Source organism: Canis aureus, chromosome 1, assembly GCF_053574225.1.
Source record: "Canis aureus isolate CA01 chromosome 1, VMU_Caureus_v.1.0, whole genome shotgun sequence".
Lineage (NCBI taxonomy): Eukaryota > Metazoa > Chordata > Mammalia > Carnivora > Canidae > Canis > Canis aureus.
In genome coordinates this window covers 116,743,384-116,758,585 of record NC_135611.1, presented here as the reverse complement: position 1 = coordinate 116,758,585, position 15,202 = coordinate 116,743,384, and the positions used below count along the sequence as shown (strand labels likewise).

The 15,202-nt window shown below is 35.7% G+C and overlaps 1 protein-coding gene across 1 annotated transcript in view; it reads left to right on the top strand.

Annotated features, from left to right (window-relative positions):
* The window catches only part of LOC144312120 (uncharacterized), a 72,314-nt gene that overhangs the window by 14,566 nt on the left and 42,546 nt on the right, over positions 1-15,202 (top strand). Inside the window, exon 4 of the mRNA XM_077894500.1 lies at positions 2,318-3,339. Within this exon, the coding sequence (XP_077750626.1) occupies positions 2,318-3,339 (1,022 nt within the window). The remainder of the gene's footprint in view (positions 1-2,317; positions 3,340-15,202) is intronic.

Here is a 15,202-nt window from a genome sequence, read left to right as displayed (position 1 = left end):
GGAACAATAGTAAATGTGTATATTCACTGTGTGAATTTTTTAAGACTTCTTTTATTAAGGACTATATATTCAAATACTTGTTAATCGAGTCAGTTAATAAATATTTGTTGATCTTCCAGTATGTAACAGATACTGTGCTTAAAGTTGGATACACATTGATGAAAACAATAGACATTTTACTTTTAAAATGAAGTAAACACGAAGACCTTAACACCTATTCAGGGAAAATGATATTAAGCGAACAAATAAATATGTAATTATGAATTGTGAAGATACTGATAAGGAAAAGAAGAGAGTGCTAAAAGTGTAATTAATTACAAAGAGGGTATAATCTGGTCATGGGATCAGAGAAGGCCTGAAAAAGTATGACCTTTAGAGATTTAGAAAATGGGCAATAGTTATCAAGGCCAAGAGTGGAAAATCCATCTACTAGACACAAAGAAAAATTTCTGAGAAGACCTGAAGAGGAATTAAAACCTGGGAGCATTTGAAGAACTGCAAAATAGGGCAGTGTGGATAGAGCTTAGTAACCAAAAGGGAGCATAGCTTGAGATTTGTTGGAAGAGGCAGGCAGCAACTAGATCATTCAGAGCTTTGTAGACCATGTTCAGCAGATTGGCTTTTATTGTAAGAGAAACATATAAGGGATGGATTCCGGATTGCAAACCTGAAGCAGGGAACCTAGGGAAAGAAAGAGGTTGCCCTGATAGTTCAAGAGATGTATTAGATATTGTATTTAAGATAGGAAGAGTTTCAAGATATATTTAGAACCAATATTAGGCAGTATTTGCTGACTAATTATATGAGAGAAAAGATGGTATTAGAATTTCACTTTTTTGGTTTGATGCTTACCCACCATAGTGTGGTCTTCAAAACACTTCACTTGCAAAAACAAAACAAAACAAAACAAACAAACAAAAAAAGCACTTCACTTGCCTAGTAGCCTCATTTTTGTGTAGAAATTCTTTTGAACTATCTCTAAAATACTAAGCACTTACTTTATGCCAAATACTTTTTATATATTCTTTATAATCCTTATAATAAGTGTTACTACTTCTATTGTATAAACAGAGAATTGAGAACTTAGGAAAATGAACTACTTTGGCCAAGAAAACAAAGCTTATAATTAACTTGAGTGTGAGTTCAAAATTGACTGAATCTGGTAATTCTGAGTTTTCAGTACAAAACACTGCCTTTATATTCTCTTCTTTCTCTTTAAGCCTACAAATGCCCTTCCTATCAGTTCTTCATCACTGTCATAGTGCTTATGTGCTTGTTAAGTCCTCTTCTCTTCTAAGATCAGCATCACAGAATTCCAAGCCAAAAAGTATTTTCATCAAACCCCAGATATATTCCATATTTAGTCACAAAAGAATCCTCACTATCTACCACTCATACTAGATTCATTCATTTTCCCATCTGGATTGCTACCCTCTATTTCTTTATCATTTGTTAAAGAGACGCTGGGCCTCCATTTACAAAATCTAGACCAGTACTGTCCAATAGAACTTTCAGTGATAATGGAAATGTCCTATGTTTGTCATTTCCAAAATGGTAGTCACTAGCCACAATTGGCTATTGAACACTGGAAATGTGGACAGTGCCACTGAGGAATTAAATTTGTTTTTTTAATTTAATTTTAATTATGTTAAATTTAAATATACATATATGCTCATGGCTACTGTAATGGACAACATAGATCTAACCAGGGGCTGGCAACATTTTCCTAAAGGACCAAATAATAAATATTTTAAGTTTGTGGTCATTGTGGTCTCTGTTACAACTACTCACTTCTGCCATTATAGTATAAAAGCAATTATACACAATACATAAACAAATAAATGTAGCTATGTTCCAGTAAATCTTTACTTATAAAAATTGGTACAGTGCTGCAGGCCATATAGTTTGCCAATCCCTGGAATTTTTTCTTAGACATACTCATTTAATCCTGATAATAACTCTGTTTGGGTATGATCATTTCCCTTGTTTTACAGTTCATGCTGGGGGATGCTCCTATAGGTGTGTGTGCATATGCTGTGAGATTTTTTTGTGAGTATTTATGATTAGAGTCATTTTGTATCAAGGGAGATGAGACTAAGTCATCCTTATGTTCAGCAAACTCCCCTAAGTAATTCTGATCAGTAGCAATGTTTGGAAACCAATGACGTACTTACTGCTCTCATCTTACTATATAATCCATCCTGACTCTCTTGTTGTCTGTTTTTTTAAAGTTCAGCTTAATTCTCCCATTTTAACTGAAGTTTTATTTTTCCCAAACAAGAAAAATGTGAGTGATTACTTTCATATTTTCTTTCAGTCCTGGAATCAAGATGTGAGACCAAGAAATTATTTCTGAAGAAGGAAATTTATGAAATAGAGTCAGCGCAGTGGGAGATAATGGAAAGACTTACAAGACATGACCTTCAGTGCTCTAGTTTCAGAGATGATTGGGAATGTAATGGCCAGTTTGAGAAACAACATGGCTCTCAGGAGGGACACTTCAGTCAACTGATATTCACCCATGAAGGCATGTCCACTTTCAGTCAGCATCCATCCTTTACTTTACAGCAAATCATTAATAATAAAGAGAAATACTGTACAACTAAGGAATATAGGAAAACCTTTAGACATGACTCACAAATTAATACACATCAGATAATTCATACCATTGAGAAACCCTATGAATGTAAGGAATGTGGAAAGGCCTTTAGACATCCTTCAAGACTCAGTCATCATCAGAAAATTCATACTGGCAAGAAGCCCTTTGAATGTAAGGAATGTGGGAAAACTTTTATTTGTGGTTCAGACCTTACTCGACATCACAGAATTCACACCGGTGAGAAACCCTATGAATGTAAGGAATGTGGAAAGGCCTTTAGTAGTGGTTCAAACTTCACACGACATCAGAGAATTCACACTGGTGAAAAGCCCTATGAATGTAAAGAATGTGGGAAGGCTTTTAGTAGTGGCTCAAACTTTACTCAACACCAGAGAATTCATACAGGGGAGAAACCCTATGAATGTAAGGAATGTGGCAATGCCTTTAGTCAGAGTTCACAACTTATTAAACATCAGAGAATACATACAGGTGAGAAACCCTATGAATGTAAGGAATGTGAAAAGGCTTTTCGTTCTGGTTCAGACCTTACTCGACATCAGAGAATTCATACTGGTGAGAAGCCCTATGAATGTAAGATATGTGGGAAAGCCTATTCTCAGAGTTCACAACTTATTAGTCATCATAGAATTCATACTGGTGAGAAACCCTATGAATACAGAGAATGTGGAAAGACCTTTAATTATGGCTCACAACTTATTCAACATCAAAATTTGTACTGGTGATAAACCATAGAATATATGAGATCTGGGGGAAGGCTTTTAATTACAGCTCAAAACTATTCAACATAAAAAAAAAAACTATTCAACATTAGGGAATTTATCTTGATAATAATCCCTTTAAATAGAATAATGTAGGAACATCTTATTTGTTGACTCCAGCTTATTCAGCCTGGGAAAAATCATGTAGGAGAAACACCCTACAAGTAGAATATATTTTAGAAGCCCATTAATAAAAACGTATTTTTCTTTTGACATCAGATAATACAAGCTAGCAAATACTGAAAGTCACAGCACTTTTGACACCTTTTTAACCTTATTTTAAACCTCAGGATTCATGCTGAAATAACCTAATTTTCATTTCCCCTAATTTGTATATAGTTGCTATATTTTTAATGTTTTAACCCATCTTAAGTTTATGTGACTGTAAAGACCATCTCTTTACATCACGTTCTGTAAAACACTTTTAATATCTGAAAGAAGTGACTTCTTTATTCAAAGATGGCTTATTTTTGTTATTTACAAAACTTAGGCTTTCTTGTAAAAACATTGATAACAACGTTCCACACAGTAACTAGAGATCCTTTCATAGCTTCCTGGTATTTCCTTATGTTGCTGTGATATCATTTTATCAAAATCTTATTGATAGACATTGTAGTTTCCCAGAGTTTTTGCCATTATACACAGTGCCCTAATGGAAATTCTCCCTAAGCATATCTTTGTATCATGTATTTTAATTGCAGAAATAATGCATGAACATATTTTCCTTTTAAAAGATTTAAACATTGCAAAAAAAGGCAAACATACCCTTTGACTACCATCCTTGTATCCATTTCCCTTTTTGAAGGATAGTCATTATCTGTTTAGTATTTATCCTTCCTGAGCATTTTTCTGTGTTTTTATACATATTTGTCTCAGTAGAAATTATAAAATGGGGATAATTATAATACCTACCTCAAAATTTTGTGTGAGGATCAAATTAAGATACATAAAGTGCTTAGAATTGTGCCTGTCATATAATAAATACTCAGTGAATGTTGGTCCTTATTTTACTCCTTGTTATTAGTATTTGTTGAAAAACAACAGTTTCTGCAGAACTTGCTGAACACCAAGCAGGACATGTAATTGAAGAAAGACACACACACTCAGTAATGAATTCAGAAAATTTTCCATTATCACTTATTTCCTACGGAACGTGAAATAATCCTAGGTGTTAGTGGGGATAGTAATGTATGGCATGTGTGGGAAAGACTTTACTCAGACTGGCATCCTTTTTACTATATAATATAATACCTAATATCAAAACAAACAATATAGACAAACATTGTGACACTGATGAAAAAGTGTGGAAAGACAAATAGAATTATGTTTTAAAAATGGATATGCAATGAAACCATATAGTTACTGATTTAAAATGTTAGGGGTGCATTGCTGGCTTAATTAGTGGAGTATGGAACTCTATATCAAGTTTGAGTTTGAGCTCCAAGTTGGGTGTAGAGATTACTGGAAAATAAAATCTTTAAAAAAAATTTAAAGACACCTGGTTGGCTCAGTGGTTGAGCATCTGCCTTCGACTCAGGGCATGATCCTCATGAGGAGCCTGCATCTCCCTCTGCCTATGTCTGCCTCTTTCTGTGTCTCTCATGAATAAATAAATACTTTTTTAAAAATAAAATGTTAAATACAATGCTGCTTCCTGGTAGATTTGAAAACCTAAAAATCATTTTTAGAAACATAAAAATTACAGTATTGACTCAAAGAACTCTAAAAAGACTTATAAAAACACAGAAAATGAGAAATTTAGTGTAATACAATAACATTACTACTGACAAAGCACCAAACCAAATTTATTTTTAAAGCAAAACATTATCAAGTATTTGTTTTTTTCTGTTTTGTTTTGTTTTAGAGAGAACATCTCAAACAGGCTCCATACCCAGCTCAAACTCAACTGGGACTCCATCACAACCCTGAGACCATGACCCAAGCTGAAAACTAGAGTTGGACACTTAACTGACTGAGCCACCTGGGTGCTCCTAAAACATTATTGTTTAAGGAACTATTTGTTATACAGTTAGACATCTCATAACATACTCAAATATAACTTGATGTTAGAACAATCTTAGGACACCCAAAAAGGGAAGCTATTTTTTAATATCATCCATGAAGATATATGCAAGCATACTGAAGAAACTAGCAAACTGTAGGTACTATTAATAATAGAAATGAAAAAAAAATAATAGAAATGAAACTGGTTGAGCCAGTACCTAAGTGAATACCCAGTGCCCTGTTCCAGATAACTGATGTAAGGAAATGAAGGCCCCATTTTGCCAGCTCTTCTGATTTTGGAGGGAGAAACCAGATTTTGTGTGTGTGATAGCTTTTTTTTTTTTTTTTTTTTTTTAAGATTTTATGTATTCATTTATGAGAGACACGGGGCGGGGGGTGGGGGGTGCAGAGACACAGGCAGACGGAGAAGCAGGCTCCGTGCAGGTAGCCTGACCTGGGACTCGATCCCTGGTCTCCAGGATCAGGCCCTGGGCTGAAGGTGGCGCTAAACCGCTGAGCCACCCAAGCTGCCCAGCTCTTGATTATTAAATGGTAGCTCAGATTTTTAAAGACCCCCTGAAGACCAAAGGAGATATGTCAACTGTACAAACAGCCTGTGACTTACTTTTGCCCTGGAGACTAAAGCAGTGAATGTGAGAAGGCTTGCAGGAAGAGGTTTTATTTTTTTATTTTTAAAAAGACTATATTTATTTGAGAGCACAAGCAGGGAGCCCAATTTGGGACTGGATCCCAGGGCCTTTGGATCATGACCAGAGCCAAAGGCAGATGCCTGACCAACTGCCTAACCAGGTGCTCCATCGGAGGAGTTTTTAATAGTGCAAATTCCTTGGTCCCAAGCAAATTTAGGGTTGCAAATGAATGGTACAACACAAAATAATTTATTTTGTTAGAATTTCTTAGTTGTGAATGGGTTTAGATTAAGATATTTCCAGAGATGAAGTAACTAAGCTCCCAAGTGTAAGGATTTTTTTAAGGACTTGATCTAGCCCCAATATTTTAGAATTCTTTATTCTAAACATCATACTAAGATTAAAAATTCGTTATATTTTGTATCTTGCATATCCCATTGTTGAGCTATATACACACTGAAATTTTCAAAAATAGTTAACCTGTGAAGAGGAAAACTAACCCGACCATCACAATTTTGAACTAGCACCAAATATGTTCCTGGCATTATGTATTGTGTTCTAGATGAAAGGTTAGCAGACTTCCCATTAAGGGCCAGGTAGTAAATATTTTAGCCCTGTGAGCCATACTATATTTTAGTAGTTTGCAACTACTCAACTCTGTCATAACTCCTAGATTAAGCATTCTGAAGTTAAGAAAAGGTCCCACATCTTAGCTTTGTTTAGGTTAGATTAGTTTTGAAATAGATCTTTTCTATGCCTCAGTTTTCATGCTTAGCAACCAAATTCCTGCATTGGATGGATACCAGTCTTGGAAGGAAAATCTCCTATATCCATATTTACGGGCCTGTCCTTCCATTCCTCCAACCCTCACTCCCCACTTCCTTTTTCTTAGATCCTATGTTAGAGGGTTAAAAAAACAAAACATTGAGTTATTTGTTACAGGCATATGCCTGTGAAGTATTTTATGATCAATTTTTAAAAAGTGGAGTCGGGTGCATGATGGCTCAGGCAGATGAGCGTCTAACTCTTGATTTCAGCTCAGGTTATGATCTCAGGGTTGTGAGATCAAGCCCTGCAGCCAGCTCCACAATCAGCACAGAATCTACCTGGGATTCTCTCTCTCCCTTTGCCCTTCCTCCACCCCCTACTTTCATGTGGGTGCTCTCTGTCTATAAAATAAATTAATTTTTTAAAAAAGTGGAAGTGAGCAAAATGTCTGCAAATGGGAGAATTAGTAAAAACAGGTATTAGTAAAAACAGGTATTTCACATATTTTCCATTACTATCAAAATGAGGACTGCTAAATAAAATTTTATATTCTTTTATGACCCAGTTTTAAGTCATTGAGTTCCTCATCAAAAATTAGAGGTAATGCATTTGCACCCAAAGCAATGAAGCAATACCAATAAAAAAATCAGTCTTTCGTTATTCCTCACTCTCTCAGCCTGTCCATTTCCTTCTGAGTAATGTTTGAACCTTACGTATATCCTCCATATGGTTCTTTATGCTTAAATATTAACACTTTTAGTATTTATCTAAAAAATCGATGATACCCTTTGTAATGTGTTTTTTAAATTCAACTACATTTTGAATTTCCCTAGTCAGTAAATAATGATTTAGTTTTTTAAATGGTTACATTATATTTCATACCCAAGTGTGCTTCTATCAATACCTAATCAACTATTCCTCCACTGTGATATTTCAGACTATTTCCTCTCTTCCATTTAAAACTAGTGCTTCAATAAACATTCTTATTTTATATTCTTGTCTATTTCATTTCTATAAAATTAGTTTCCAATATTTTCTGTTTCGTAGGATGGTATTGCTTATAGAAACTTTCAGAGGGAAGAGGATAAAGGAATAGAGTGCAGTTTTTCATATATGTGGGTGTGTATACACCCACACAGATTTTAACAATACACCTGGAATTCATCATTATATATGGTGTAATAATATAGGACGTCAGCTCTATTTCCATTCAGAAATAAACCCAATTATGCCAGAAACAACTATTGAACTATTCCTCTTTCTCCTACTAGATTAAAATACTTTTATTATATATTAAATGCTCATTTCTCAGATCTATTTCTGTACTCTGTTTTCCAGCAATCTGTGGCTTAAACTTTCTTTAGTAACTTATTACTTGGAAATAGAGATATGTATATTCTTTTTTTTAAGATTTTATTTACTCATGAGAAACACAGAGAGGAGAGAGAGAGAGGCAGAGACACAGGCAGAGGGAGAAGCAGGCTCCATGCAGGGAGCCTGACATGGGACTCGATCCCCGGTCTCCAGGATCACGCCCTGGGCTGAAGGCAGCGCTAAACTACTGAGCCACCCGGGCTGCCCGAGATTTGTATATTCTTAACATAATTTTTACTTGAAAATAAAGACAAATGCTTCTTTATTAAAATTAATTATTTTACCCAGTTCCAATGAAAAATGATTTGGGATTGCTTTTTTTTTTTTTTTTTTTTTTAAGATTCTGTCCATCCATTTGAGGGAGAGAGAGAAAGTGTGAGAGAGAACATGAGGAGAGGGAGAGAGGGAGGTGGAGAGGGAGAGGCAGACTCCCTGCTGAGCCGGGATCGTGGTGTGGGGCTCCATCCAGGACCCTGGGATCACGAGCCAAGCCTAAGGCAGACATCTACCCAACTGAGCTACCCAGGTGCCTCTGGGATTATATTTTGAATTTTATTCGATTTAAATATTACTTAAAAATGAATTCACATTGAATTGAACTTCAGTGAATATTAATACACATGTTTCAAATGTTTTTGACAACTTTTCATCTTTCTGATATCTGTATGATATAGTGCTTCATAATACTTAAGATATGCTAGTAATATTTGAAAACTTAGTATCTTTTATTAGGGTATTGATTATGATAGACTCTTTTGATCTTTATAATCTGTGGATAAAGTTATATCTATCTCACAGTATTTATACCTATTTCACTTTTTTTTATGTTGTAGACATGAGAACAGTGGCAAGACTTTTTTTTTTTAAACCATAATTCCTGCATTTTAACAGACTGAAGGGTTGGATTTTCAGGATAATTTCTGTTTTCTGTTTTCATCTCTTATTTGTGTGTTGTAAGAGAAATGATTTATTTCTTTGGTGAAATGTGTTAAAATACATAAATCACCTCCCTTTATGTGACTGAATTTCTCATGTTCCTTGGGGCAGGCTATGATTCTCTATACCTACTCTGCAGGCCCATTCCTCTGCTTGTTATGTCTCCCAATTTCTAGAGTTTAAGTGAAGTATTAAGTTATACATTTTAACTCCAGATTGAAGCTGCCTTTTTCAATAAGGTATTACCAACAAAAATAGTCTATTTCTCAATTAGTCCAGAAATCAGGAAGAGTTATGATTAATTATCACCCACAGTAATTTCTACTATAGCCATCTTTGTTTTATTTCCCATTTTAATGGAAACATATTGGTTACAGTCAATGTTCTATCTTTTTAAAATTTGAGTAGATAAGAAATTCAAAGAATACTGAGTTGTTCATAGAAAATCTTAGTATGCTAAGAACAAAGATGCAGAGCCCAAAACAAGGCTGCATGTGATGACACAGAACTTGTGAGGTCTCTACTGCTGCTGCTGCCACTACTGGACCGAATCCCCAGCTTACACTACTAACAACATGGGTGGTAGACTCTAGATGTTTCTGCTACTGCCACCTGTGTACATGGGGTTACCCATTGCCCAGGTGGAATTTCCCATCCTTGTTACTTTGTATTGTCACCTTGCTGTTCTGATATGGGTGCGTTTGAGTGCCAAAGCCCAGGTTCCATTCTTGTACCTTAGCTGCTGAAGAGACAGATGCATTTTCAGTTTAATGAGAATCAACCTCGGCTTCTTAAAGATGGGTATTAACCGTAATAGCAGAAGCACATAAATACTGCATAGCCAAATGAGTGACCGATATTCACAAGATGGCATCCCACCAATATACATCATTCTTCCCATAACTGAAAATTAAAACCTCATCTAAAAAGTTTCTCATTTATTCATGAACTGTTTCTCATTCAATCAAAATTGGGTTGGGTGATGTTTATACCTACTCTGTCAGAATCCTGTGTGGACATTCTATGACTTTTTGTCTAAGTTGTAACAAGCTACATAAAAGGGGAAAAAGAAATGTAATAATAATATATAACTATATATAAATTAGGTAGATGTTCCAGTCTTCCTTTCTATCAATAATAGTTGTGACACATTCCCTTTTAATTACCAAACCGCGAAGTTTTTATGGGTAAAGTTACCCAAACCTTCTTCATAAAAGATCAGAATCTTTGTTGGTTAGCTTTCTTTCAGGTTTTTTTGTTTGGGGTTTTTTGTCTGTTTCTTGTTTGTTTTTACAACTGGAAATGATAGGGATAAGACCCAAGGAAATCTTTGAATTCTATCCATGTTTCATTTGGAAATTTCACATCCCACAAGAGCCAGGATCAATCCAGCCCAGCAAACACTAATCTATTTCTCCCTTATTATCATCCCAGCCTTTGATCTGTTGCCATGGTCATGAGAAACTCCAAATAGCGAAGTTATAGTCTCACTTTACATTTTTTTTTTTAATTTATGATAGTCACAGAGAGAGAGAGAGAGAGAGGCAGAGACACAGGCAGAGGGAGAAGCAGGCTCCATGCACCGGGAGCCCGACGTGGGACTCGATCCTGGATCCCCAGGATCGCGCCCTGGGCCAAAGGCAGGCACCAAACCGCTGGCCACCCAGGGATCCCTCACTTTACATTTTATTGGAATCACTGCTGTGTCTACTGATGAATGTATTCCTTCATTTATCCTCTACATTATTCTTAATCAAAGTTTCAAAATTTGGTAATGTTCTTGATACTTAGGTTTGACTTTATAATCGTCCTTTCAGAGTATGCTGAAATTTTTTTTATGGTTTATGGTTTCAATATAAGGGGAGAAGAACATGAAAAAAATTAACTACTTCAGACAAGGTAATTATAAGAGCCTCAAACAAGGCACCTCTAATAATACATGTTGTCTTAAAGTTTCCGTTGTGTGCTAGTAGTACAATTACAATGAACATTCTTGTTTATTGTCAACATGATGTAGTTTTACCATCTTCAATTTCAACCTTTTTGTATCCGTAAGTTATAGATGTGTTTTAAAAACACAATATAATTTTTTAATCCAACCTGACAATGTCTTTGTCTTTTAAATAGAGTGCTAGGTCCATTTGTAGTCTGTAATTACTAATATATTTGACTTTAAATATACCATCTTAAATAAATAAATAAATAAATAAATAAATAAATAAATAAATAAATAAACCATCTTGGGCAGCCCCGGTGGCTCAGCGGTTTAGCGCCACCTTAGGTCTGGGGTGTGATCCTGGAGACCTGGGATCCAGTCCCCGGTCGGGCTCCCTGCATGGAGCCTGCTTTCTCTCTCTCTCATTCTGTGACTCTCATGAATAAATAATTAAAATCTTTAAATAAATAAACAATCTTAATTTGTGCTTTTCAGGTTATCTTGCCAGTTCTATATTCGTTTCTTCCTTGTTTTATTCAGGATTTTTGAAAATTACCATTTTGTTTTTTTACCTCTACTAGCTTAGAAATTCCATAATTTTTAAGCTTTTCTAAAGGCTACCTCAGAAAAACTGTGCATACTAAAACCTATTAAGTTCCAAAACAGTTCATATCTTTACTCATCCCGGTACCACTAGAAAGTATTTAGGGTACTTTAGCTACATTTTTCCATCCACCTCCCAATGTAAATTATTGTTCTCTTATATTTTTATTATCTTTTTTTAAACCAGAAGGACATTACTGTTTTACATAGTCAATGTTCTTTTACATTTTCCCCCATAGTTCCTATATTGTTTTCTATTCCTTTGTCTCTCTGTGATAGATTCTGGGCAATTTATTTTGATCTGTCTTTCAGTCACAGAGTCACCATACAGGTAATGCATTGTTTTGTTTTGCTTTGTTTTTCCCTCACTTGCTTATGTTTGGGGGTTTATCTGTATTAATTTGCTGGGAGTGTCATAACAAACTACCACAGACTTGATGCCCTAAGCAACAGAAATTTGTTTTCTCACAGTTCTGGAGTCTATTAGCCCAAGATCAAGATGTCAACCTGTATTTTCCTGAGGCCTCCCCTCCTTATCTTGCAGATGGCCACCATCTCACTATATCCTCACATGGCTTTTCCTCCATGCCAGCACATCCCTAGTTTGTCACAGTAAATTGGAATTTCCTCTTCTTATGAGGACACCAGTCAGTTTGGATTAGATGCCACCCTTGTTCTAATTTAATCACCTCTTTAAAGGCCACATCTCCATACATTGTGACATTCTGAGGGACTAGGAGTGAGGGTTTCAACATAAAAATTTTCAGCCCATAAAATTGTCTCATCTAGTTTTGCTTATGTGTTGTTAACAGGGTTTTGGTTTTGCTGTCTGATTGCTCTATTTTATGATTCAAAATTTGTGTTGCTACCACCACTACTTTTCTAGAATCTTTGTTAACCAGCATTAGAGGTAAAATTTACATCCAATAAAATTCACAAATTTCAAGTGTATGATTTAATGAGTTTTGATAAATGTATACAATCATGTAATTGTTATCACAATCATGATATAGAACGTTTCCAACACTTCCAATAGTTCCTTCATGCCATTTTGTAGTCAATCCTCTCTGTCAATCCTTGGTAGCCACTGACCTACTTTCTGTCCACAATAGTTTCACCTTTACTAGAATTTCATATAGAAGGAATTATATAGTATGTAATCTTTTATGTAAATCTTCTTACATTATTACATAATTATATAATTCTTAATTCTTTTGAGATTCACTCATGTTGTTCTGTGTATTAGAAGCTTACTCTTGGGATCCCTGGGTGGCGCAGCGGTTTGGCGCCTGCCTTTGGCCCAGGGCACGATCCTGGAGACCCAGGATCCAATCCCACGTCGGGCACCCGGTGCATGGAGCCTGCTTCTCCCTCTGCCTGTGTCTCTGCCTCTCTCTCTCTCTCTCTGTGTGACTATCATAAATAATAAATAAAAATTAAAAAAAAAAAGAAGCTTACTCTTTTTTTCTTAATATTGCATTATATGGATATACTTTCATTTGTCTAATCTGTTCTCCAGTTAGACATTGGTGGTTTCTAGTTTTTTGTGCAGTGTGAATAAAGCTACTATGCACATTCAACTACAACTTTTTGTTTAAGCAGGTATTGAATTCTCTTGGGTAAATATTTAGAAGAGTCACATCTGAGTTATTCACTGAGTATATATTTAACTTTATAAGAAACTGCTGTTGGGGCACCTGGATGGCTCAGTCTGTTAAGCGTCTGCCTTCGGCTCAGGTCATGATCCTGGAGTCCTGAGATTGAGCCCTTTGTTATTGGGCTCTCTGCTCACCAGAGTCTGCTTCTTCCTCTCCCTCTACCCCTCTCACCTGCTCATGCTCTCTCTTTCTTGGTCTCTCTCATAAATAAATAAATAAATAAATAAATAAATAAATAAATAAGTAAGTAAGTAAGTAAGTAAGTAAGTAAGTAAGTAAATAAATAAAATCTTGTTTTAAAAAAGGAATTCAAGGGCAGCCCGGGTGGCTCAGCGGTTTAGCGCCACCTTCAGCGCAGGGCGTGATCCTGGAGACCCGGGATTGAGTCCCACGTCGGGCTCCCTGCATGGAGCCTGCTTCTCCCTCTGCCTGTGTCTCTGCCTCTCTCTCTCTCTCTGTGTCTCTCATGAATAAATAAATAAAATCTTTAAAAATAAATAAAAATAAATAAATAAAGGAATTCAAAAAAAATAAAATAAAATAAAATAGGGAACCCTGGGTGGCGCAGCGGTTTAGCGCCTGCCTTTGGCCCAGGGCGCAATCCTGGAGACCCGGGATCGAATCCCACGTCGGGCTCCCGGTGCATGGAGCCTGCTTCTCCCTCTGCCTATGTCTCTGCCTCTTTCTCTCTCTGTGTGACTATCATAAATAAATAAAAATTAAAAAAAATAAATAAAATAAAATAAAAAAGGAATTTAAAAAAAGGAATTCAAGGTTTACAAATGAATAAAAAAAGATGCTCAAGTTATAAGTTTTAGTTATATATCAATTATAACAGAAAAATGGGGGACGCCTGGGTGGCTCAGTGGTTGGGCATCTGCCTTTGGCTCAGGTTGTGATCCCGAGGTCCTAGGATTGAGTCCATGAATAAATAAATATTTTTTTTAAATGGAAGCCAGAGGAGAAAAGTTCTCTCAATAATCACTGACTATATTTCTTTCGTTTGTTTGTTTAAAGATTTTATTTATTTATTCATGACAGACACAGAGAGAAAGAGGCAGAGACATAGGCAGAGGAAGAAGCAGGCTCCATGCAGGAAGTCTGATGTGGGACTCGATCCTGGGACTCTGGGATCACGCCCTGAGCCAAAGGCATATGCTCAACCGCTGAGCTGCCCAGGTGTCCCTCATTTGAATTTGTATAACTTAAAAAACACTTGTTTTGAGAAAAAAAATTTATTTTTTTCATAAAAATTAACATAAAACATAACATGAAAGTTAATTGATTTTTTTTTAATTTATCCAACTCAACTATAAGAGTAAGTTAAATTTTATTTGCTTCTCCCATGGATTGTTGATATTTGAAATGAATATACTACTGTTTTAATGAATATTCCTCTTGGTCATGGTCAAAATTTATAATCTCATTAAGTATCATTATTCCACCTTGGTTTCAAACGACCTCAGATCAAAATTAAGGGGGGAAAATTAACATTAAAAGTGAAATTGTAGGGATGCCTGGGTGGCTCAGTGGTTGAGCTTCTGCCTTTGGCTCAGAGTGTGATTCTAGAGTCCCAGGATCAAGTCCCCACATCAGGCTCCCTACAGGGAGCCTGCTTCTCCCTTTGCCTGTCTCTGCCTCTCTCTGTGTGTCTCTCAAGAATGAGTAAATACAATCTTTTAAAAAAAATAAATAAATAATAAAAGTGAAATTGTAGACTATTTTCATAAATTTTCTAAGTTTTAGCATTATGCTCAGGTAAGTGGAAATTGTAAAGAATCCATAATAAGGAATACAAGGAACTTAATTTTACTGTTCCATATTGTCATGCAGTTAAAATTTCCTTTGGTAAAAGATACCCATGTAGCTCAGTATAGCATATCAGTTTTATATAG